This window comes from Sipha flava, unplaced genomic scaffold, assembly GCF_003268045.1.
Source record: "Sipha flava isolate LNK unplaced genomic scaffold, YSA_version1 76_pilon_pilon, whole genome shotgun sequence".
Classification (NCBI taxonomy): domain Eukaryota; kingdom Metazoa; phylum Arthropoda; class Insecta; order Hemiptera; family Aphididae; genus Sipha; species Sipha flava.
Window position 1 is genome coordinate 3,468,542 of NW_020273616.1, and position 27,691 is coordinate 3,496,232.

Below are 27,691 nucleotides of genomic sequence, written 5' to 3' on the forward strand. Positions count from 1 at the left end.
CCGGTTACACTCGTTCACGGGACCCGAACGCGCACGCACGCGAACGTACCGGACGCACGCGCGAAACCGGGCGGGAACATCGGGGCGACGACGGGCGCGCGCAAACGAGACAGAACGAGTGGGGGGCCGGGCGACGAAGAGGGCGCGCGCGCGTTACCGCCGCGTATCGTCGCCGTCGACGCCGCCGCCACCGCGCGGGTGTTTCGCGCGTTCGCGTCTTACCGCCGGCGCGCGCACAGTCGGTCAACGAAATAGAAAGTGGCCGTACGTCGTCCGTGCCGCACGCGCTACGCCGTACAAAATTCAAACACACTACACACACACACACACACATACACATACACACACACACACTCCTCGCACACCTGTGACGAAGTACAAATCGTTATTAAATTTATTATTGTTTAAATTTATTTTTCGTTGTTTTTTTTTTTTCGAATCTCTACGATTTAAGAAAAAAAAAATCGTCCACGCGTTTTCTCCTATCCGTACGAACGATCGTCGCAAGTACGCAGCAGATCTGTCGCGTGTTTTGTCGACGGAACACCAATCGAAAACGCGAGATACGTCCACGTAAGACTCCTCGAGTGCGTTTACAACACGTAACCGCTTACCGCTACTACTGCTACTACTACTACTAATACCGACCCAAAGCAACTGTTTCTGCTACCGTCTCGCCCACCCGTCGGTCCGCGGACGCGCGGCATGCGACCATCGCCGTCCGTTGCACCCAGTGGCCGTCGTCGTCGTCATTGAATGGCTCCGCGCAGGAACGCAATGGGTTTCAACGGTATCGGGCACTTCGTCGACCTGTTCGGGCCAACCACCACCACGGCCGTCGAACAGCTGTTCCAGCACCAGACGCCGTTCCAGCTGCATCACCAGCAACAGCAGCTCTACCAGGAGTGCTGCGTGCCCACGAGCGACTGCGTCATGCGGTCCGCGCCCATCAGGCCCGAAGACCCGCGGGCCGCCGACCTGTACGCCCGCGTGGTGTGCAGCGACGGTGGCTGCACCGCGGGCCGGTACATGCACCGCGAGTGCTTCGATGCGTGGGAACGCCTGGTGCTGGCGTACATGAAGAACGCGGCGGCCTCGTACGCCAACGGCAACGGCGGCAGGCGCATCAAGGACCTGTGGACGGTTAACGTGAACAACAACAACGTGGTCAACATGAACCAGAAGGGCTACGAGATGGCATTCAAGGCGTGCGGCTGCCGGTGCGGCCGCGGATACCTCAAGAAGGACTCGGAGTGGCCGTCGTCAGCCGCGCGCCGCCAGTCGTCCGGCAGCGGTGGTTGCACGGCCGATGACGTCGTGGACGGCAACGTCGTCCAGGCGCACGCGGCCGTCACCGGCAAGAAGAAGAAGCGCCGGCAACAGCCCAAGCCCGCGGCCCTCGTCCAACCGTTGATGACCATGGCCGATTACGCGGAGCTGCGGTTGCGCGCGGGCAGCCTGTCCGGCTCTTCAAACGGATCCAGTTCACCCCTGACTGGCGGCACCAATTCCACCAGCAGCAGCGTGTCACCGGCCCACTCCGGATCGTTCGGCTCCGGCACCAGCACCTCCGGCTCCGGTGGCTCCTCCTCGTCCAAGAGGCGAAGCGGCGCGTCTACCGCCACCACCGCTGCCGCCGCTGGCTTCAAAGACGTTTTCGAAAGGTAAGATTTTCATCCGGTTCACCTTTTTTCTTTATGCGTTTCACACAATCTTTCCCGGGATCATTGTCAGAGAAATCAACAAAGAACTGCTTTGGTAAAACTCACGATGTTCGGAAATATTTTTCGCTTTACGAGAAAAAAAATGTTTTATTAATTTCAATAATCCTTTTCAATTTTGTTCATTGAACTACTGATTTAATTGCTATTTTTTCGAGATCGGGTTGTCTAAGTTTATACTTGCTGTGTACATCACGAACGCTTAGCGTAGGATATAAGTGTAGATTTTATCATATTTCGTTAAATTAAACACTATATTTTCCGTTACATTAATTATACATATTATGTTTTTTGTACGCTTTTTTAGGATTCGAAAGTTTTTCGGTTTTACATTTTTACGATTCCCTTCGAACATTTCTCGGGTTCGGGGTGCAACGAATGGTTTACCAATTGCGTTTAATAAACATTATTTCTAACGCTACTACAATTTGTATTATTATGATTATCGTGTGAATACACGATGCATTCTTAGGCTTTTTCGTGATTAAGTTGGTATGCGGCCCGCGTGTGCGTGTCAACAGTAAACACCGGCCGGCGTATTATCGTGTGTGCCTCGGCGGCCGTCGCGTCGTGAACATACGAATTTAATATTGTTGCCCTAGTCAGACTGTCGGCGCGCGCGTGAGTAACCACCGCCAACGCTTTTTCCAAACTTCCCTTTTCCTTCCCCCGCTGGCCGTCTGCAAATATATTTCTAGTAAGAATGGGGCGAAAAACGCGTGTCCTTTTCTGTTGTCCCCTTCTTCTCTCGTTCCTTTTGTTTTTTTTTTTTATTAGGGGATTCCGACCCTCTTTTCCTAAAGTTTCTGTCTCGTGCACCGTCCCGAATAACCACACCGACTACTTTACACCGTCGCCCGAACAATCCCCGAAAAGATCGATACTGCAAAAAGATTTGTATTACTCATCTTTTAGCAAATTAATACAATTTTGATTCGCCACGTGGTCTTCTCGTCATCTCGTCAAAAAATCAGTCGAAGGACGTCTATCACGTGACATCGAACGTAACTCCATAACTATTAACGCTTTGCGTTTTGTTGTTCAGACGGGGCCGTAAGAATGTAAATAATATACCTAACGTTTCTTTGTGTTCCGAATATGCGCGTCCAGGTCTAGTTATTCATAAAGGAATACATTATGAAACTAATACGAATACTACTAGACGATAAATCACTAGCCGCGATTATAATAATCCTTTCGCCGGTTGTTATTGCTGAGTAGCCGCCGGCGTGTGTTGTATGTGGTGGAGATATTATCGAAATCATCACAAATCTATGTGTATAATAATTACAATAACAACAATAATATGTGACGTAAAAATATCACTCCGTGTATTTATATCATTATATCTGAAACTTGTTTCTCTCCTCGAAATTGTCCTCGCGGGTTGCTATTTTGAGTAGTTTTTATTCCGAATCATCATATTTTTCTCGTTACGTGTTCAAGACCAATATCTACCCACACACACGCACATCGGCACATTTCACAGCCGTTGCATGTTTTCGGCCTATAAGAAAAAGATGTCCGTTTTAATAATATGTATGTGTTTATTTACCGTAATAGTATTAAAACCAAAAATAACCAAAAACATTTTCTCCAAATACAGTTTGATGCCAGAGAATTAACAACGCAAATTATTATTATTATTATTAGTTGTTAGTATTTATTAATGTTATTTAACTACCAATGCGATTGTGAATTTCCTAAGCGTTATTGCCGTTGATAAATATTATTTTGGTTGTTGGCCAAAATGTTTTGCAATTAGACGCCGCGCGCGCCTGTTTGAACAACCCAAATATTCTTCCGGTGTTCTGTTTCCGGTGTTTTTACTCGACTCGTTTCTCAAACCCGTAAGGTCGTTTTACCAAATGTCATCGCCACTGCTATCATGCCATTATCCGTGTTTTTCAGTACCGTTTTCGAAAACTTATCGATTTCTGAAATGACGGCCAACCCCACACCGTAATCGTATGTACGTGTTATATTTGTTTTGTCGTAACTAGTATAAAGGTTTTCCGAAAAAAAAATTAAAAAAAAATTATGTATAATTATCTTTTGAATAGGTAGCTATTGTATTTGATTAGCGGTGTTGTCCTCGCGGAAGATTTTCACGCCGTTGTTTTAAATGCATTGTTTTATGATCGTTTTACATGGAATGTGATATATTCTGAAATCGCGGGAGGAATGTTCGGCCACCCCCGTAGTCATTAAAACGAACGAAAAAAAAAAAACTTTTCGGAAAAAATTTAATTAAGCGTGTTCATAAACACTCGTGGAACGTCGCGTTGTCGCTGTTGCTGCTGTGCATGACACGTAATACAGCGTCGTGTCGCCAATGTAGTATTTTATTTTTAGTCAAAGTAAGGGTCAAAAAAAAAAAAAACCCGAAAACTTACACCAGCGTGTGTCCGGTAGAGAGAGGGTTGCGCGCGGCATACCGGTTACATTTTTATTATCCCGGTCGCAGGGAAAACGAGAACCCTTTTCGGGCGGAGGACACCGTTGTTGAAGCCGTACGTCGTCGAGTTTCCGACCGACAAGCGCAGTGGGTTCCGCGTGTAAAATATTGCAATTTAATAAACCCGAAATTTGTTGTTTTCGCCCGGTTCGTTGTTTCGTTGATCCGACAATGAATTCTACCGGGTTTTTTCACCGCGGACATACATATGCGCGTGTGTGTAACGAAAAATGCTTTCAGAATAATAGCAGACCGTGGTATGTTGTTATTTTTCTCCCGCCCACCCTATTGAAACAAAAACGTGTCCGCGCCGGCTCGTCGGGTGTTTACTACACTACCGCAATACCGCTGCTGGTACTTACCACGACTGCTTTGTACTGTAACAGTTAGTTCTATCTTGACAACGAATAGTTCAATTTACGAGAGCGCGACTACTGACTGCTGCCGCGTGACGTTTGTATATTTATTATCATTATCGTCATCGACAGACATTATTATTATTATTATTATTATCTTCATCGTTACGGAGGTGTGGATGGGGGTTACCATCCTATGAATGTCGGTTGCCTTGCGCGGAACATATTCGGGGAGTGTAACGTTTCATGATCGTCGATAAAATGCGCACGGGTAATATTAACACAGTACTCTCGTGTTTTCGTTTCGTACGGTGTTCATTTGTGCGTATCGCGTTCGTTTTCCCGGACTGATAATCGCGTTGAACAAACGATGACGCGCGCGTTACCAACCGCTTTTGCGCTCTCAGAATAACGTTTCGCCAGCCGAGTTTTCGTCTTGGTCCGAAATCGATCTTTCGAAATCGTCAGCCGTGCGCCGCCGTTTCGTCAGAAGCTTCATGATTTTCCGCTTTACAATCGATTCCCGTTCGAATAGAAGTGCGTTCCCCGTTTTCGTTGGTAGTGCGCTATTTCGATTGTTGGTCGATGTTGATATGAAAAAAAAAAAAAAATTATACGCGCGTATCGTCCACGTGCAACGTGTTTCGGATGCGTTCGTAGTAAAATGTTTATCCGGCAATTAAAAAAAAAAAAAATTCAATCCGTACCGCCTTCCGACAACCTTGAAATATCCGTCACGCACCGCTTTGCTCGGTCCGAGTTGCCGACACCTAACACCGCAACAATAGGCAGTAGTTCGGTAGCGGAGCGCAGCTGTGCACGATAAAACACGGCGTTGCAACATCGAGTCACCGCGTTTGCGGTATACGCGATACGTAAATAAACGTTTCCGATTCGCAATCATTATCGTTGTGTTATTTCTCCTCGTCCCGTAGTTCCCAGTCGGTGGCGGCGGCGGTGGACTGTTTACGGTACACCGATCGATTACCTTATTAGGGGATCGCCGCGTGCGAACGCGATATAATTGCGGTGTGGTTTTCGTTATAGATTTGTCATCGTTTCGGAGCAGCTCGTTCTTTTCTTTTCAAACCCATAGCTCGACGGATTTGCTATTCCCACCGATTTGTTTGATTTTCTTTACGTTTTTCTGCTCCACGATTGGAGGTAAGTCGGATTCGTTTCGTCGTACACCACCCCAGCAGCCTGTCCGTTCACGTACCGATGTGCACGGCACGACAGTAGTGACACGGACGACGTGGTTTTCGGGTTCTGGACTCGATACGACCGGTAAAGTCGTAGAAAACCGACCGTTGTTCAGCCTCCGAACGGTCGTCGTTTGTGGTCGCGGCGCGTCTTCCCTTCGGATTCCTTTGAAGACGTTCCAAAGACCATAAAAAAAATAAATAAAATGAAATAAAATAAAATCTTCGTGCCCACCACTACAATAATAACAATAAACATATCATCATATTAATGTACTCTGGACCGTCTCCGTTTGTACGGCCGAACAGTCTTCGGAATGTTTACAGCACGCTGACCCGTCACCATAATATACACTCTGTGGAGACAACCGTAGTTTCATTATCGGCCACCACGGCATAATGTGTATTATACAACAACAACGATATTACAATAATAACGTGTATGTATTGTACATTATTATTCTGGTCGTCGCGTCTCCGTTACGGTCTAGTTTTATTTTCGGGAAAACTGACTTCGGACTACAAACGATCGCCGTCGCCGCCACCACCACCACTATTTATTACCACTAATGGTACTGCGCCACCTGTACCATTATTGTACTGCAGCGGGGAAAAAAGATACTGTTCGTTTCGTTCTCGCGTTGTGCTAGTGTTGTTGGTCTTGTACGTCGTCTGTTGTAGTGGTCCGATGTAGGCTTGGCTGCGCGTACGTTTTTTTGTTTTTATCAGAGACTTAACGGACAATGCAGTTAGCCCAACCGGTTATCCTTGTTTTATTTGTTTTTTTTTTAACTTAATTAATTGTTTATTATTATTAGTATTGGTGTTATTATTTTTTGTTATATTTTCTTTTCTAGGTTTGTGTTGTCCGCAGTCCAATTAAAATGCGTGTTTAACGAACCGGTGCCGGTTTTCACCTCCCGAACTCTTACCAGGTGGCCTAATGTGTTCACTCGCTTCGGTAAAAATTCTTTTGGCGGGAGCAGTGGTAGTAAGGGATGTAAATACACCGGGGCGCGGGTGTTGTACACGTAGCATTGTACAGACCATGTACGATGTCGTCGTATTATGCTGTTTGTCCGATACTATTCGATATTGTCAAACAAATTCTGCGCGTGTAGAACATATTTCCCTGGTTTTGTGGTATGATATGTTAATTTTATTATTGATTCCGTAATCAAGATGAAATTCTATCTCAGTGTTCACATAACGTGTGTTACGTGGTACACTAATTTCCAACGGGATTTTTTTATATCACAATAAAAAAACACTATAATGCACAAAAAAAATCTGTCGGTTTTTTGGTTACACTTTGCCGACCATGAAGTTGCCCTGTAGAAATCCCTACGTTGATATTGTCATTGTAATGAATCGAACGTGTTGTATAAGTGTATTAGATGGAAATAATATGTTCGAGTAGTTTCAAGATAAATAAATAGTACTGGCATCAAACGCTCCCGTCATGTTTTAAGTTCTTTTCAAGGTTCATTTATTTGCAGCCTTCGTTCTTATTGCCGTACGTTCTTTCATGTGTGGGGCCCCGACCCGCGTATGCAAATTTTAACCTTTTCGTCGTGCACCATATTTTATTTCAAGCTCGACTCTCCTCGTCAACAATAGCGATTATATTAACGTTATATATGTGTGACGTGAGTGCACACGCGTTCCAGACGATTCGTTGGTGTGCGCTTTTATAATACCTTCGTTCGAAATTCGAATTGGCCAGTAACATTGAACTAGGCCTCGAACTCACCCACATGTCGTTACACGATCTCGCATACTCATACACACACACACACACATCTCGTATCTACGACCAACTGTAAAAGTGTAATACAATGTGATTATTTGGATGTCGAATGCGAGACATGTATCTACTGATTTTTTGGAAGTTGGAAAAGTCTAGATTTTTATTTGGTAAATGTTTCGAAAAATTTCTTGCATTCGGATTAATCGGAAAAAATCATAATTTATTTTGATAATATTTCTCCGTCATAAATAACCCGTGGTTATTATTTTAATATTTTAATTTAAAATAAAATTAAAATTGTATTTATTCGTTCATATTTCCGAGGTATAACAAGGATGAGCCCTAAACGAGGACGTCTCGTCTTTGGATACCTTGTTAAAAAGTTTAGACTTCTATTGTAGCATCTTATCTTACTGCATTCATTAAAATACGCATATATATATATATACAAAATTACTGCGAATTACCTGAATCTTTTTTTTCTCCGCTCATCACGCATTCGGTTCGTTCAATATTCGTCAATGACTTTAAAGTGTATAAGAATGCACTTATTCATAACATTTTTAATACGTGACGAATATATAATTTAAATGAGTGTTGTGCGATTAAGTTTTGTCAAACCAGTTGGCCTATAGAAGTTGGCCAAGATTTATTTATAAATTTACGATTAGATAGGACGCGTTAGATCATCAATATTTTCATACTAATATAAAATCGTCTCTTTTGTACTAAATATTTTTAGATCTCTTCTCAGTCACTTTACCGTTTTATAATAATTTATTCAAGAGCATTATTGTACATACATTTGATTGATATGTCCATAAATTTTTATTGTTCTCTGAATGTGGAACGATTGAAAAAAAAAATACATGATACGACGGCGTGTGTCTTAACTAATAGTTATTCAAACCATATTAATAATATTGATAAAAAATAAGGTTCATATCATGTTTTTCGTAAGAAAAAAATTGCTTTACTGAAACGGTCTAAAAAATATTATCAGTTTTTAATTTACCCCGTGTCTAGTTGAAATTATCTTCGTGTAATCGGTAGTTTAAATCTTTTTTTTTTACGCGAATTATTATTTCAATTAAAATTGATTGTAAACGCTTTGGAATGCAACTATCAAAATGTAATTTTTTATCACACACACACACACACACACACACATATATATATATATATATATATATATATATATATATATTTATAAAGCTCTCAGCGTCTTTTCTCTTCCTATTTTAATCGTTGTTTTGTAAATTTATTTCACACATTTTACGTTCCAAAAACATACATTTATATTTTTGGAATCCGTACGCTCAAACTATGCTAACACGAAACACACATATCGAACTACTGCATTTCGCCGCACACCCCTATTAATAATAATATTAAGTCACACTTTTGATTTTCGTTGTCTTTCTTATGCGGCGTTGTCCTTTACACACACACGCACGCACGCACCCCGAAACCTCGACATCTCTGGGGGTTCTCTTTTATTGTGGGGTTGATTTATTAACCTGTTTACGCGGTAAACGTGTGTTGGGGCACCGCCGTACACCGTGGTTACAACGTGCGTTCGAGATGTGCGCCTTTGCTATACGTTGCACGTCAAAATTCGCACGGTTTGGTTTGGCGCGTGAAAATGCGATGGTCTTCGCGTGCACCAATAATTATAACACTATGTGTACCGGGGAAAACAACGGTGATAACAATGCACGCAAGTCGCGTGCATTCTGTGCGTTTCCAACCGCTAGATTATATTTTTTGTTGACCTACGATAATAGCGCATAGTTTAAGCACCGCGTTATCGTGTGTTTCTGTTGGTGTTGTTGGTTTTTTTTTTAAATATTTATTTATTTTTTTTTTTTATGGTTTTTGGACGTCGGTCGGTTTTTCTCTGCTGGCAGCCGTCGTACACCCGTGTGGCACATCCGGCGTAACGTTGCGTGCTTTTAAAACGTGTCTACATGTATTCGCTCTCTCGACCCCAAACAGTGCGCGTACAAAAGGACCCGATGCGTGCGCAGTGTTGCCGCGTCGTTCGAGAGAAATAAAATAGGCCGATGATCGATCGACGACCACGACAAACAATCCTTTACGGTATTTACATCGATATTTACCTGATGAGCGTGTATAACAATTCGAAAAATTAAGTTCGACTTATCCGTCGTATTTTCTCTTAGGTCCCGCGGCACGATTTTACCTGCACTCCGTCACAGTACACGGTAACACTGGGTTGTTATTGTTATTTATTTATTTTTTTCTACGCACGAGGGTTGTGCAGCAGATGTACATGCATATCCGGTTCTTTGGCCGTGCGGCACACGTTAGTTTTTATCTACTGCGCAAAATATCGCCACCGCCGCCACCGCTACCGTCCCGATTGGGCTAGGTTAGGGTTTTGTGTTGCAGCACGCGAATACGTTTTCAAGACCTGTGTCGCATATGAGTCCCGAGAGAGAGAGAGAGAGAGAGTTTTTTCCCCCCTTTTTCCGATTACACGTAATTTAGGTCCATTTATTCTTGAGCGTATTTATGCATTTTGTTACATTTCTTTTGTTTTTACCACCAGCACTCGTTCTGAACCGACTCCTTTCCGACCATCTTCGGTTGACGACTACCTCCTACCGTATTGTTACTGCGGTAGCCGTGTGACCGGCCACCAAAGACATATTATGTATGTCCTATTATCAAATCATCAACCACTGCGCATTCCAACAATCGTTTCTCATGCGTTGCGCTAGATTTTTTGATGACAGAGGTAACCTTCGATTTTTCTTTCCTTCCTCCCTCGCGGAGTCGTGTTCTTGTTTTTTTTTTATTATTTATCCATATATTATAGTTCATTAATGCGATATCCTAAGAGTCTGTGATATATTGCGCCTAATACATGTGCAGTAACGGCGATGATTACACGTCATCCTTGAAATGCCGATTATAACGACGTCTGTTATAATATTCGACCATCGTAACGTATATATTGCACGAATGGAACCCATAAAATCGCTACACTTTAAAGTACGTTTTTATTTGATTGGGCGATTGGGATATATACGTGAATGTGAATTGTCCGGAAAAGGTTTCTTCTGCATTCCCGTCCGGCCGATCCACAAATATTATTTCTAACTCAATAACCGTGCGGTCGGCGCGACGGTTCTCCATCGATGTGTTTATACATTTCAGTCGACAGGCGGGTACTTCAAAACTAATACTACCAGAGAACGTTCGCCCGACTGACTGTAATATAATACAAATTATATCATAGTAGTAATAATAATGATACATTATATCGAGTACACATATTTATGTTACAGTAATAGAAATAATAAAAATAAAATTATATATGTTTTTCGTTATCACATCCGAGAGACGGTTAGTCTCTTAATTTCTTGTTACCATAATGTTGCTGAAAACATTATGAATTAATAGTGCACGGTGCTTGCGTTTCGTAATAATTAAAAATCTCATTAAATAATATGTGTACGAAAAAAAACAGTTCTACGAAAAACGTTTCTGTGATAACAATATTATTGACTTGTTAATACGTCGTGGTAAATATGTAATAATGTGCGTTTCAAATAAAGTGAGAAACGCCGCTTAAATACGTTTTGTAATTCTTCGCGATCCAAACGACTTGATAATCTTCTGTACTCGTATTATGTTTACCATGATAATAATAATGAAACATTTGATATGTTAATTAAAAAAAAATAATAACAATAATGAATAATGCTTGCAGCTGTCACCAGCTCTGTTTTATTGTTTGTATTTATGCTGTAATTAGTATTTTTTTTATCTCTCTTTAATTTCTGTTTACAAACAAACGTATTGAGTTTACGTTTGCGGTTCGGTAACGGATGTTGTAAATCCACGTTAGGATTCGCTACGATGTTTCTTTATTGCATCCTGGATGGATCACTTGCGTTTTCGTCGGTCGTCCTGCGTCCGCACACACCAATACAAGTTTGATCGGTTCTCGACGTATACGCGTTTGCTCCCGTGCAGGCCAAGTCGAACAATATAATATTAATAATTTTATCTCATTTATTCCACACGTCTCTCAATGTCCTGTGTGCAGGATGGTATTATAATGTTTCGTTCCTCGAGTACGCACGACGTTGTGTTACGCGGGCTGCTCGTCTGGCTGCAAGACCTGACCTACCGACCGCGCACCGACCGACGACCCGAAATGAGCACACTCGAATGTGGCCGATAAGGATCGTAGTCTGTGTGTGTGGTACGAGTTTATTTTTACGTCTATAATAATAAAACACTCTCCGGCGAAACCGTGACCGTGTCGCGGTTGTGAACAAAGTCTCGTAGGCGTCAAAGACGGTATTTTATTTTTTTTCCTGTGCTCCGAGGTAAATATAGTCACTTTTAGAACGATGGCATATCTATGTACCGTATAGGGTAATTAAAAACCCGGTGTGGAAGGGTCCTGCGGTGCATTGCGTGTGATTAATACTGTGGAGGGGTAGTCTATGAAAACGAAAACGCACGTCCGGTGGTCGGGTCACTCCCACACCTGACAACGCGCGCTCCGTTGGGTTAGGTTAAGGCTTATTTTTTCTCTTCTTCAGCTGCTTTTTATTATTATTACTATCGTCTTAGTGATTATTATTATTCTACTGGTTTTCTACGAGAATCCATGTCCACGGTGGTGTTAATCGAGATTGACCGCAAGTCATCGTTGTGTACGTTTCCGTGCCGTCCGTTATCATAATTCGTTACAGACTATCACCGCGCTATATTATGCCGTCAAAACAAGCACGCGTACACACAATGATACATTATTATTATTATTATTATTTTTTTTTTCTTCCACTGATTGTTTAATACTGTTGTTTTATTTTTTTGTCAAATAGGCAATCGTCCATGAATGGCAATGGAATATTTTGTCGCCGTCTGGACTTCAGTACATTTAACCGGCTACCTCGGAACATGCTCAACTCCTATCACGTAAAGGTAAATAAAAACAACGATAATATTATACATTACTATAACATTTAAGTTACACGTTTTCTGTGGAGTGTACACAGACTAGTTTCCCTCCTCTCCCAGTAACACCGAGCCGTTACGTGGAGGCAGAAAAGTGTTTTTTTTGCCTTTTCACTGGTTTCCGTTAATGCACCGTTTCCGGTGGTCTGTTTTGTTTTCTATCAACCACCCGGTACGCGTGTACGAGTATGAGTGCTCACTCGAACTTGTCAAATTTATAACTTGACGTATCGAAAAAAAATGTGTCGAGTCTTTCTGTTCGTCTTCCATTTGGATGGATGATCATCGCGCGCGCGCGCACAACATGGAATAAGCGAATATTGTTTTATTTTTTACGTGTTCATTCTCGTAGTCGACACGAGTTACATTAAAAAATTGCGTGCATTCGTACCGATTATTATTTATTTTTTCGTTTCGTTGTTTCCTGTTGGTTAAGAACGACTTCTGGGTAAACATATAGAATAGATAGATAGATAGAATAATATATTTCGGTTGCCGCCACAATAACAAAAACACAACGTGGCAAGCATTTCACATTGTTGACCACATCAATCGTATTGAATTATTTATGAGACACCGCCACCGATACCGCCACCACCACCTACACCAGAAACAAATTGATAAAAAATTTACCCAAGGTCGAGCGTATTTATAAAATAATTTATTTAAATACACGTCGTAATCCTCTGCGCAGGATGTATGTAAAGATTGTTTTTTTTTTACATTTCCTGTCAATTATGGTTTCGACAATCATAATTATTATTTCAATAAAGACAAGTAGGAATTGATCCGCAGTGTTACTCAAACAACCGCCTTCGTAATGTCGGAACGATTGAAACGACGGTGAACACAGTGTGTACTGCAATTTACTTGCGCAATATTATTATACTGCTACTATACGAAATGTATACTACTACTTGAAATTTCATTTTCCTGTCGAAGGTGTACTAATTATATTATTTGTCACGATTATAAATTAAATTAGTCGAATTATACGTAATGTGTATTAAGTTGATATAAGTGACTACTATTTTATAATTCTGTCAAATCGTTTTTATGTTTTTTATCGATATGTATCTGCTATAAAGCTACGCCGAGCACATTTTAAACGACAACGTTTTTAGATTATTATTTGTAATCTCGTAACGGAAGTACAGTTGTAGTGTTCGAATAATTTTATCGAATACCAAATATCGTAGACTTCGAAAGAGAATTAACAACGATATATGGTTTTTAGCGTGGATTATATTTATTATAAAAGAAATATTAGCGTATCGAGTGTATACGGTTTTATTCTTTTATTACCCACTCCGTGGTCGATGTAGTCAATTATTTTTATTAGGTCTTGTGAACGGCCCCTCGAATAAATTCACTTTCCGTCTGGTCGACGGTCAAGGACGCGCACGGTTGTCGTGCAAGTCGGCGGATTAGGAAAAGAGACACGACAGATCATTTTCGAACGTTAAGTTTTTTTAACGATGCAACGTAATTCCTCAACGTTTTTATTATGTTTTTCCACTGCGAGAACGGCGTTCAATTCACGAACCCAGACGTCCCGCAGCCGCGTACTAGTCCGTCGCGCCGAACACCTAAACGTGTTTAATTGGTCGGGGCTTGGAAGTAATTTATTACGTTTTAGACACCGCTTGCGTACCAATCTAATTGGGTGACGTGACTCTGCCATCACCCGTCGCAATAAGCCGCGTCCACACCAGACCTCTGCGTATGCAGGGGAGGGTTTAAGGAGGTGGCTAAGGGGGAATTATTAGTCCTTCCCCCTCCTTGGGACTAAGCTAACTACTTTACAAAGCCAAGTATTATGATGCATTGATATGTTAATAATTATTGTAGAATATCGTTAATCGTCATTGATGAAATAGTACCCATTTTATATATTTATTTTATAAATAAATATCTCATTTTTATTGTTAACAGTATGTGTATACCTATATCTTTCAAATGGTTTCAGATGAAAATCGATACAAATAACGTAACTATTTAAAATTTGTCACTTTTGTGAAAAAAATTACTTACCTATGAGGGACTCAAAAACTTATTCTATAATTTAAAATTGCATAGATATTTAAAAACAACTAACTAAATGTTGGAACTTCCATTAGCTCCTCCCTTGGTGAGTGATAAAACCCGGCCCTGTGTGCATGTGTGTTCGACGTTTTCGCGCGCTTTGCACTAGCAGAGTACTGGTTCGGTTCAGGTTCGCTGTTCGTCGCAAACGCTAGTGCGCTCTTAGACACACGCGCAACGTGAGCGTGTAGATCCGTGTGTGCTTATGCGGTTATCAGTGAGGAGGAGTGGACCCTCCTTAAGCCGCGTAAAAACTATAAATATGAACGAGCAAACGGTTTACTAATAATCGTTTTGATGATAATTATATGTCAAAACTGTTTACTGTTTACAAAAATATTTGCTCCTATAAGTTTGAATAAAATATAATGTTTGTTTTAATTTTTCCATCGATACTTATATTTTTATGTTATGCCACATTGTGGTATGAATTTTATAGAACTTAAAATTACTTCTCATGTGTCGAGCAATAAGAATATGTTTGCAAAATATTTTCGCCCCCCTCTTATGACTGCTCAAAAACCTCCGCTGGCAGTTATACGAATCGTAAAAACGACGAACTTGACGCACTCGTGCACGTAGTCGCCGCGATGATTGTCGTACGCGGTTGACGCGGACTCGCGATTCGGTGGATTTACAGCCTCCTCCTCCGCCTCGGGCAACCGAACAAATTTCGGTGAAAGTACGCGACTCATTGCCATACGATGTTATAACGTGCACACGAATCGTCATAATGGCGATCTGTCACCGCACAACGTAGGCGTACGATAACACAACGACACGTTGTGGTCCATCTTGGTCCGTGTACGCGCTTCCGGATTTCGACGAAAACGTATTATTTCGTACGAATCAAAGTACAGGTTCGTGTGTGTGTGTGTGTGTGTTTGCAAAACAAGAACAGCCGCGCGAAGATCAGCGATAATAACGCCACTGCTTGTAATATATTTTGGTTTTTTCGCGTGGTGATGTTGACGGCATGCTGTGTACGATATCGTTCGTTACCCTTATTTTTGCAATCGTTATTGTGGTATTGTGTACCGCCGCGTCGCCACGTGCTGACCGTTCGCGAGATTGACATAGATATCCTGTAGGCGGTGAGCTGCGGGTTCAAAATCGGTTTTCATAATCGGGAGTGTACGCGGTTTTGAATTTTTTTTTTTTTTAACAAAACGTGTATACTTTACTACAGTACTATGGTACGCCTTTACTCGGTGTTCTTCACGTGTCCGAAATTCGATTTGTTTTTTCAGTCCGTCTCGTTTTGGCGTTATTCTTTCGGTTGACGGAGTAGGCGGCGGTGAACGCGCCGGCGCGAGTGTACTCCGCGCCACCGTTTTTCGGCGCTGGCGAGCCGCCGCCCAACCGGGCGGTTAGGGTACCGCCCGCCGACCCCCCGGTTGTCGCGGAGAGTTGCGTGTTGGGCGCCCAAAGCTCTCGCGCTTGCCCGTCCGCCCCACGCCCGGGTCGCGCCAACCGCGAAAAGCGACCGTCCCCCGTGCGCCCGCCGCGAACCACTCCGCGGAAAAGGTCCCCCCTCCCACGCATGCGCGCGAACGCACCACTATCAACAGACCACCCGTTCGCCCGGTCGGACCGAAGTTAAACTTTTCGGACGGACGGTAAAAAAAAAATCGCTCGTTTCATTTTAGCCCTCGGAAACGTTTTCCCTCTTCTCCGCTGCGCGACGTTGACACATAACCCTCTCGTGCTCTTCCGACGTTCCTCGATTGCGCCACCCGGTGGTCGCACGTCGACGAATTTTTCGCTCCTCTCATCTCCTCTCCTCACCCCATCGCTCGAAAAAAAATCTCCCGCAACCACTCGTCAACCTTAAAAGTTGGGCCGTTATCTCTGTCCGTGTTCTCCGCCCTGTCGTTTCGTTACACGACCGTTGCACCGCCGAACCGCCGCCGCTATGACCAAATTATTGATCGCTGCCGGCCGGTCGGTCGTCTTTTTTTTTCCACCCTACTGCGCGAGTGAAATGTGCATCGATGCCGCCGTTGCCGTCGCCGTCACCTCCGCCGCCACCACCGCCGCCACTACCGCCGCCGCCGCCGGTCCCACGCACTTGTCTGCCGGTTGAGCGTTCCCGCCGCTGTTGCGATTGTGCGCCGACACCCGACTGCCGCCGCCGCTGCACGTCCGCGATCAATAATGGCGCGCGCCGTGCCTTACGCCTTTCTACCGTGAACGCCTCTTGCACGCGCGGTGTCGGACACGTTGCACTTCCCCGAGCCCGGAAAATCGGACCGGGCATGGGGCGAGAGGGAAAATTTCACGATTTTCGGCTCCGCCGCGGATACCCGTGCACACTGGCCGAATTTCTGATCATCGTTCAACTCTCCTCGCCGACCGTGTCTCCGTCTGTTGCACTCGGTCGGCGTAATTGATACGACGAGAAACGATTGCGATAATTATTATAATATAATAATATAATATATAATATAATTATCGATGTGTGGACCTTGGGAACGATCGTCGTCGTTTATCAGTTGTGTACGAAGCACGGGTGTGGCCCTGCTGTGTGTGCGGAGTGCGACATAGGTGTGACTGTGCACAATTGTATGTAAATTTCCCGTTAAAAGCATCGGAACGGAGACGGCGCGTGCTGCGTGTATGCACCGCCGATAAATGTCAATAAACAGCAGTCACGTCGTCGACGGGTATGAATTGTTATGGATTTCGCGTTTGGTCGCCGTAACGTGATGCGTCCAATGCAATACGGATGCGAACCTGTCGCTTCTTATTATAATGTGATGTGTTCGTGGATCATCGCGAGTCGTTTGTCGACATTGAACGCGTATCATTTCCCCCTGCGCTTTGCTGCGCCGACGAATGTATTTTCGGTACCGGGTCGTCGTTTTCGGAGGGTCCGTGTCCCCATTAGCCCGTCGAGACAGTCGCCGCCGCCACCGCCGTTAAGGCAGGTTAGGGGGAGACAGACGGCTGCGGCGACGTCGACGGTAACCCGGAAAACGTATTCCTTCGGGTTTTCGCCCGTCAAAACAACCGTTTTCGTTTTCTGAGGGTCGCTGTAAAGTTTGCCCGCACGTTCCGTACAACCATGAACGAATCCTGTGAAAACACCGCGTAGTCCGTTGGTTTTTTTACTCGCCCGTACCGTCGTTAAAAATGATGATGGCGTCCATCGACTCCGCTGTTGCCATCGAACGCGTGAACGTTGTTATATCCGTACACTCACTTATTTTTCCGTTTGCGCGTATATCGTTGTTAAATCGTTCATCGTTTGCGCATTACGTACACTTCCTTTCTCCGTCACGTAAACCACGTGCTGACCCGTTGAAAATTCAAAGATATTCGTGTTTTCCGAACGATCGCGCGCGGCGTACGCGTTCTCGTAAGCGCGCGCAGGTCGTGCAGAACCAACGGTGGCGGTGTGCGGTATGTTTGTCCGTGTGTATTTCAAACGTGCATTCGCGGTGTTTGCCGCTCCCGCCCGCGATCATCCACTTTCCGCGCGGGTCGTGCGTTATCGATCGCGCGCGCGCTGCGGTTGTGTCTCGTCGGTGCTGGGCGAAACTCCTTTTTTCCTCCCTTACACATTTTGGGGTTGCACGCGAAATGCACGGCAGCAGCATTTCTCATCCCGCTCCGGAGCCACGTGACCCGCATGCCCGACATTGCAGCCGCTTGGTCGCGGTATTGCCATTTTCGTCCTGCGTTGCATGTTGTTCTCGACGGTTTTTGTCGTCTTCCCGCGCGTGATTTTTTTTTTTTTTTAATTTTATTTTGTTGCCAACTTTTTTCATTGCTTATCCACTAACTCTTCCCGTCGTCGCATATTCATTCCGGATTCTTTAGCCGATCGAATCGAGGAATGCAAGCGTGAATTATTTGTTGTTGTTTTTCCCGATCCGCGGTGTATGTTTTGTTCTTTTATGTAATTTCAAGTGCTTGCGGTGTCACGTTCAAAAGTTCTCATTTTCCGCACGAAACAAAGGGAGTGATGGTTGTTATTCCAATTTTTTTTACTAAAACACTACACTGTAAAGTAGTATATATTATTTTTTCCTACGCGAATACGGATTTCGTTTTCGTCTCTCTGGAGTGAACATTTTACATTTAAAACTCGAATTTTCACTATACGAAACGAATTAAAAAATTTTTAGCATACCGTTAATGTAAAATTTAACTATATATGAGTCGGAGCGGAGAGGCTCACTCACCAACTGCTCTTGAATCTCGCTGAATTGTTGTTATCGGGTATTCATCAACAATATCACGATGATACCAAATACAATATGTCGTTGTCGTGTTCTCGTGCGGTATAATATTTCACGTATCGTGTATAACGTTTCGGTGTAACCTTTGTTATATTGACGTCGAATATTTTTCGTGCGTTCCTCCGTCTCGTTTAAATAATATAATGATCCGTTCATTGAATTGTGATGTTATTTTGAAAGTGTAAAAGTCGAGGTTTCCATAATTTATACATTTTTTTAAAGCTTATCTTTTTTTTCCGTGTATACATGTTCTACGGTCGGTTTATTATAAACTATATAAAAACGATACTATCATTGTTTACACATTTAAATATAGATGTTCCCAGTATTTTTTTATACTTTTCATTTATTTTTAAATACTCTTACACCGAAGATAAACATTGTTGTTTCACGATGTGAATAATCGTGTTACATGTACGATAAAATAGCGTTAACAAATTGTGCGCACACTTTATCCAAATATTTTCATTTACAAAGGTAATAATTAACAACAATATCGTTTGGTTCGTGTTTTTATCGTTTATTTTTATTAGACTTATTATAAAACGATTTGTTTGATTCGAGTTAGTTTCGTCATTTAAATATTCCAATATATGTCGTACATAAATATTTTAAATTGATCGTTTTTGAAATGACGGTATTTTTCGTGGTTTTCACATTTTTTCACCCTCGATTGAATATGAATATGTATTTATGACCGCCAATGAAAAGACAATAATAATATGTATGTTTGTGAGTTAACGACGACCCGCATGGAAACCGACGCGATTGGAAAATGCTACCTGTACGTATGATTTAACATTGTATTGTAATATAATTGTGTAGGTATACATGTGCACGAGGACGTATGTGACTGTTGTCAATTCTTCATTACACGTCTCGCGACGTAATATTTTATGATATTTTAAAAAGTTTAATTCGTTATCGTGACATTGTTATTTTTGTGTTACGGTTAATTTGATTTTCAATAATCCATCCTATACATGGTGTACGTAAGTGTGTACATGGTGCGGTAAGTTGTCGTGGGATCAGCAGCAAACACTATATGTTGATAACTAACCATCATTCGAAAAATAAAACGCCGGGATCAGGTGAGTTAGTCAAACAATACGATTTTTGCACTTTAGTTGTACATTCATTCACCCGAAAAAATCTTTCCGAACGTATTCTTCTTATTATTTTTCCACTACCACCCTAAGGGTTTTGTGAATAAATGCGCGTGTCCTCGTTTCGTACGTGACGCAGATTTCAATCTGGCAATGTCACATTTCCAACGTTCGCGAACAAATATTTGTCACCGTTGTGTATAATCGTCATCAGATATGCGTGAACATTTTTATTTTTTATTTATTTTTCTACCCGCGGCTTTTACACGTCATCCTCGCGAGTTTTCCACTTCTTCATTTCCGTGTGTATATAGAAAAACGAAACGCCTTGCACTCTCTACTGAAAGAACGTGTCAACATTAAAAACCGAACCACTCTCCTCCAAGTTTTTTTTGCGGCAAAGGGTGTGTCACGGAAGCAAGAAAGAATTCCAAAGAAAGTTTTTTCCTCCCCCGTAGTCGTCATCGCCACCGTTCAATAGGTCGCGGGGTCGTAAGACGACATTTTCTCAGTTATGGATCTTTTGAATAGTGTACGCTTACCATGAAATTCATACATTTATTTTATACCGTTCGGGCAAATCGCCTTCCTGTTTAAATTTAATGATCGCGTGCACCGGGTCTTGACTTCTTGAGTGCGTTTAAAACGCGCCTCGCGCACCCGAGAAACGAATTTTATTTTTTATTTCTTGCATTGTCCTTCGCGATACATATGCTCTACATGTTCACTTCTTATACATTGCGTACATACAGTGTATTGGGCCCCTTCACGCACAAGCGCCTATAATAAGTGTAGTACTTTTTTCCCCTTTAATGTTAAGAGTAAATGCATTATACGCGGCATTAGGATCGAATATTATTTGGGGCGATCACATGTGTTTAGTACGTATGGTGGTGGTCGAACCATTGTCACAAAAATAGCTTCCTCGTTTTATTTTTATTATTATTATTTACTTCGGTTTTTTTTTTCCCCGAGAATTGCTTTCCAGTCGAATAGCGTGTCGACGACAATAATAAGTGGTTACAGAAAATTGAAGACGTGCCAATCGTTTCCGAATGCGCTTTTGCGAAGTATAGACGGACAGAGAAGAGTAAAAGAGTTGATGGGGAACGAAAGAGGGACGAAGAATTCACGTCGTGCGGTATTGTACAGAGTGTTACGTGTCGTACTTTCAAATCTTTTCGTATTTACATTAGGATACCAGACGTTTGTTCAAAAACCATAATGTTTGCGCGCGAAAATAATACGTATAAAAAGGTAATTGGATGTTCGAAACGTGCAGCTGCTGTTGTATATCGATTTTTCGTTAATCCGTTAGGTTTTTTTTTATTTAATTTTTTCTTCGACGATGACAACAAACGAGGTACTTAATTACGTAAATTATATATATATATATATATATATATATATATATTTATTTATTCTTTACTATTATATAGACAGCGTTTATTTGTTCGTAAAAATTTCAAAAACTACTGGACGGATTTTAAAAATTCTTTCACCATTAAAATTCTACATTATCCCTGAGTAACATAGACTATATTTTTTACTAGAAACAAATTAGGGATACTTATCTATCTACAAAAACTTCAATAATATAAGCCGAAATTTGATTTTATATTTTGCTATTTAAAAAAAGCTATAAAATTACTGTCACGAACTGTAAAACCTTAAAAAATGTATTCTATTTTTATTAATAATAATAATAGTTTAAAAATATTAAATAAAATAAGCGAAGTGGCGAGGGTCAACTTGTATATAATATTATATTATATTATTACACACATATTGTGTAACGCTTTTCGCGTACTTGTTGAAAAATACATTAATACCTACTTTTAACAAGTTTGGTTGTTTCTGGTGGTTAATTCTGCAGAACCGGTGCAACATTTTACTACAGCTATTAAAACGATAAAATGTATTCAATTATATATATATATATGATGACCCCTACGTGTTTCGTTTTCAAAAAAGTACAAAAATTCGTCTTCTGATTTTCATCCTTATTGTATTCAAATGTGTTTTACTCTGTAACAATATGACACTTATACAATGCATAACACTTTGCACATAATGCCACCGTCTCCATTTTCCTCGATCGCCGCGTGGAAATCTTATAAATGTGCGTTTAAATTAAATAACATACATACACGACCTGTTTACGCCCACATAATCGACGGAGACCAGTTTATTATTAGGATTTTTCCCCCCCTAGACCATTCTAGTAACCCAATCGGACGATTTTCCTGATGATCGAATTTGGTGAATTTCATGCGATTCATGCCTTAACAAAACCGGTTCATCCGGATCGAAAGCTTTTGTTCGCAGATTATTGCGACCAAGCATCCGACGACGACGATGATGGCCACCTCCACTATGCTCTGACGATGTCGCCTGAACCAGTTTCACGAGCAGGAGAAGGATTATCTTCTCTTTTCTTAAAACAATAATGGATAAGAGCTCGGCTCCTCGAGAGAAGGTGGGGGGTTAGTTTTTATACGTTGTTTGTTTTTCGAAAGTAGGTGGTGATACACGTATTTTTAATCCATGTTGTGTTCCGAACCATATTTTCAAACGATTTTATTGTGTAACTGAATTTTAATCGGTTTCTCGAATAAAATCAAGTAATTAACGTTAAACAATTATTTCGTTTACGTCGTGCAGTACACAGTGTGGTACCGAATTTTATTGTTCGACATACCACTGTTTAAGCACACACATTTTCTACATAATTAGGTAATAAGGCATGGCACTAATTGGATTAAAACGATGTGGCCTCGCGTTGCTTGTGGATTTGTTAATGTACCTTATTATTATTATTTTTTTTTCACGAAGTCTGTCAAATAATTTCCTCAGTGAAAAGATATTATTTAAGTAAAACCGGACCGAAAACAATTATATTCTATGTCGAAGAAACTCCTTTGAGTGTAATGTATGTTTGAGTGTGTAAAAAAAAAAAAATTATTACAGTCGTCGGTTTCGTTCGGAAGATAAATAGTTTTGTATTGGACATTATTATAACGTTTATATTCATAATTGATACACGTATTAAAGTGGGTCGTCGTGTCGACACTTGTTGAAAATTAACTTCGCAGTCATAATCACCACATGGGGTTGATGGTTTTTTTTTTTTTATATTATTGTTTTATCATATTTTGTTGGTTTTTTTCATCATACAATGTACATATGTCCATATTCATAAGCATTTTTAAATGTCTAATCGTATAGCTAAATTACCTAAAGACCGTGCACTAAAATGCCACGTATTCGCGGATGCAAGTATTGTATTTTCATCAAATCAATCAAAAAGCGAAAACGCGACCGAGATTCCATTAAAATATAAAATTGCTTCGTCCGGACGATGTTTCGAGGTACATTTTTTTTGTTTGAACTGTGAACTGCACGAGTCGTGCGAATTTCGTATTCGGCGTACACGTTCCGCATTTCAAAAGGCCAATTTACGATCTTTTTGGGCGATATGAGTTTTTCCTTTCCACACGTCGTTGTCCGGAAGCAATATACATAATAATAATAATAATAATAATAATAATAATAATAATAGTAATAATGCAGCTAGTACCACTCGGTCCTTACTACATATCGTATATATACGTGTACGAATCTCCGTGAACCGGCTGGCTGCGTACCGTAGTCGTCGGATTATACGGCGAGCGTGTGTCTCCGGGCCGAGGGTGAAGTTGTTTTTATTACAGTCATGAAAGGGCGCGGCGACGGTGGTGGACGTGCACGTTTCTCTCGTGTTATTAAAAACAAACAACAATAACCAGAGATTTTATTATTTTTGACGAAAACCACGGCTGAAGGACGTGCGTGCGCTTGTTGTTATTATTATTATCGTTGTTTTCGTAGAAGACGAGAAGAGGAATGAGAAATGGCCCCCCAGAAAAATTCGTCAAAAGCCGTCGCTTGACCCTCTCGCTGTGCTACACGGTGATGGAGTTGAATTCATATTATTACATACGTGTCGGACCGGGTCATGGCTATACTAACACGTGCGATATAAAAATAAGTATCGCGCGTTCCCACGAGTGCTCTCTGTACTGTTTTAACACATATGCCAACCAGGCAACTGAGAGGCTCGAGAAATGACGAGAAAGGAATATGATAATAAAAATACTTGAAAAAAAAAAAATCCGCCAATATTCGGTAGTTATGTAGTCTGACGATGGTGATTTCATTAAGTACGTTACGGTTTCACTGTTATTTTCGTTCGGTGGACGGCGGATATGGCGGGGCCGGCGGAGCGTTCTCGGCGAGTGATTAATCGTGTGAAAAGTCGTTCCGTTAAAGATTTAGATTTCGGCTTCGATTTATGTGTATTGCTGGCCAACGATAACAAGTCGCATACGATTCTGTTTTAGTCCGTTGCATTTGGTAGTATATACCTTGACACACGTTCACGAGCTTTTATTCGATTTTTAAACAAATCAAAAACAATAATGCTAATACATTAAATTATTATATTAATATTACGTTATATGTTATTATATGGACCATGTGATAAATAATAATACTCGCGCGTGCGTTTGTACAAAATTTGTTTGTTTCTCGTTTTTTTTTCTTTGGATTTTGTATAACACGTTTATAACAATAACTAATAGTAAAATATCCGTTTCAAGTTTTTACTCGACGCTCGCATAAACAAATATCTACACATTGATAGTAAAAAACCTTGTTAACAAACGAACACACGTTCAAGACTCACGTAATCGGTCACCACCGTCTGTCTTCGACGCACACCTTAATTTTCACCGAACACTCTTTTGTGTCCTTAAATAAAATAAAAATATGGATTGCGTTAAAATACAATGCAAATGTTGTGTGTGTGTGTGTGTGTGTGTGTGTGTGTGTGTATTGTATACACGGTGTATAATACGCTTTTGTAATATAGTGTCGTTCATTCACGTAATGTTTGCCAATGCATTGGATATTGCGATCAGGCAGTATTTCGGTGTTCGAATATTTCATTATTTCGCGTGATACACACTCTCGAAATATCGCCGGCGGTGACGTTACGTACAGTAATAATGTGTATTCAAAACCGTATCGTACCGATCACATGTTAACGACGAATAATTCTGTTTCTAATTTTTCGGATTGAGCTTTCCCCCCTCCCCCGTCCACGTGCAGCATGTTGATCACGGGCGTTACGAGGTGACCGGGTCGTTTACATAGTAGACACCACGTGTGTGATTTATTAACGACAATCGACCTTCGTCCGAGCGAATCACAATAATAAAACGTCTGTGACCGAGATTTCGTTTTAGAATAATATATTGTTTCGAAAAAAATAAAACAAACTCCGTTCACAAGCTCGGGAAAAAAATTTCTTTGCGTTTTTTTTTTCAGCGCACTTTTCGGTCATATGATGTGATGCGCTTAAGTATAACGATATGCACGCCAAAAATTAACCGAAAACCTATCCGTACGGAACAGATCACGGGCGTTTGGACGGATTTATTGAAACTTGATCGTTACCCCGACCGGTTGATTCACGTGATAAAATCGAATTTGTCCGTGAACATTGCGAACACGATATTCAGTTATCTACGCGAACGTGGGCTTTAACTTATAGTAACACGCCTAACCTACTTGTAACGGAATGAAATTATTTTTTCGGAGGACGATACGTTCAACGTGGCGCGCGCGTGTGTAGTACAACATCCAGCGAATTACATTCGACTTGTACAATATCACTCTGGGCGGGCGTTCATATTATTTTTATTCAGAAATTGATTTCTATGCCGTTTCCAGTGGGAGTGAAGAGCCGCGTTAACAGTGTTCGCAAAACCGTTTCGATTTTATAATTGTAGGTTATGCAATGTTTAGTAAATATCGAGTGAAAAAATTGTTCAGTGGCACGACTCAAGTGGTGTTCAGACAGCATCGTATATTGTACAACAGTTAAACAAAGAGTACCGGTGTGCGTTTAATCGACGCGTTTACAGTTCTTCGGTGTTGTCGCGTGTGGTCGTCGTTGCGGTCGTTAACGGTTTCGAAATGTGAAGGCAGGGGTAGGCTGGTGTTATTTCGCTTTTTGAAATTCGTAAGTTTGCCTACAGCTTGTGGGAGCACGTTGGGGAGGGGTAGATTCGGAGCTCTGAAAATCTGATTATTATAATAATCTGTTTTAATGTGCTTAAAACGTCGTCTACTCGAGTGGTCTTGGTGTTATTATTATCGTTATTATTTTGGTCTCTCGTCCTCTTGCGTACATGTATTCAGTATGGTTGCATCATGGGAAATAGTGAAAAAGATTTTATCGGCAAATTTCTCGGACCGTTTGTCGCGTCGACGGAATGTGACAATTTGGACTTTACCGTTTTTCTTTAATTACATCGGCCTAAAAGCTGCACCAGAAACGCAGGAGTAGAGCGCTCGTTTACGGTCGTTAACTCGCCGCCGCCACTGCCTCATCAAAACCTTAATTGTTGCTTCGTCGTTTTAACTTTTGGGGGTTTTATGATGACGTCGTCTTCAGCGGCTGTTTTTTTTCTTTGAAGGGGTTCGTCTTGCGCAAAGAGGGGTCGGTTTAATTATATAAAACAGCGTTTTTAATTCCAGACGCCGAGATATTACACCGGAATCATAAAAATTAACTGAGCGCCGCCATCCACTCCTCTGTCACTCTCTACTGCTTCGCGCAACGGTTACGACACTCTGCTCGCGGATTTGATTATTTTCTCAATTTTTTTTTCTCGTTATTATATTATTTCTTTTTTGTTACTAAGCCAATTGTTTCCCACTGAAGATTAAAACAATAATTCGGTAACGACCGTCGTCAAATCTGCATTCGAATCCCTTTAAATCCTACGAGTCCCTTTGTTTCCGCCTACTAGTTACGTTTATGATGATAATACTGTATACAATCATTAAATTATCGTTTCGAAAAAAAAAAAAAAATGGAAATGAATTAAAAGCAGGAAAAAATAGCCCTTCTTCTTTTCGTTCGTTATTGTATGTACGAGTATATGTATGACTTAAAAACTGTTGTTACTTTTAACTCTATGAAATTTCTGTACTGCAATATAAATTTTGTATGAATGAAATACGTTATTCTTTATACCTTTATAATTTTTTCTTAGCCGACCGTCTTCCCGTCGATAAGTGACCAATTTACGAAGTGTTCGTGTAACACGTGTATAATGCTAAAAAGATATAATCGTTTGTTTTTATCGGAGTCGTAAAAATAAAAATAAAATAGTAATTCAGTAATAATGTACACTTAACCTATAAATAATAACCACGCACGGGCAATAAGTAATAACTATTATTATATAAAAAAATAAAAAAACAGAATACCGCCTGCGGAGCTTCTGGCTTAGGTAAAAGTGAAAACCAATTTGTTGCGTTACGCGAATATGTATTGTAATTTGATTTAACAAACGGATCTATCCTCGGCTATCGTCCTTTTACGCGTTGTATTTATAATTAGACGACAGTATTATACAAGGACTTTGAAAAACGATATTACCATCTCTGAAAAAAAAAACAACAAAACCGTAACGCGACTGTTTGATAGTAGTTGCAGTATTAGTACTATAGCAGTATTTCTTGGTAACGGGTTATATTACAAAATATAAATTTAATAATTATATACATCGTCACGTAACCACACACACACATACATTCTATTAAATTAATAATCAATACCAGTATACAATAAGGTGTGTATGTGCGGTGCGCGTACATCGTTTATCACACATACTCCGAAGCCTAAATTGGACCCATAGAAACATCG

At 41.2% G+C, this 27,691-nt stretch overlaps 1 protein-coding gene across 2 annotated transcripts in view; it reads left to right on the plus strand.

Moving 5' to 3' along the window:
- Positions 1-23: 23 nt before the first annotated feature.
- LOC112692737 (headcase protein) overlaps positions 24-27,691 on the plus strand; it is a 49,343-nt gene continuing 21,675 nt past the window's right edge. Inside the window, exons 1-2 of one of the 2 annotated variants that reach the window (XM_025567508.1) lie at positions 24-1,664; positions 12,359-12,458. In XM_025567508.1, coding sequence (XP_025423293.1) covers positions 757-1,664; positions 12,359-12,458 — 1,008 coding nt within the window. In that variant the 5' untranslated portion in view covers positions 24-756. Of the gene's footprint in view, positions 1,665-6,623; positions 6,699-12,358; positions 12,459-27,691 lie in introns of those variants that run through there. The other variant, XM_025567509.1, reaches the window with a different exon arrangement.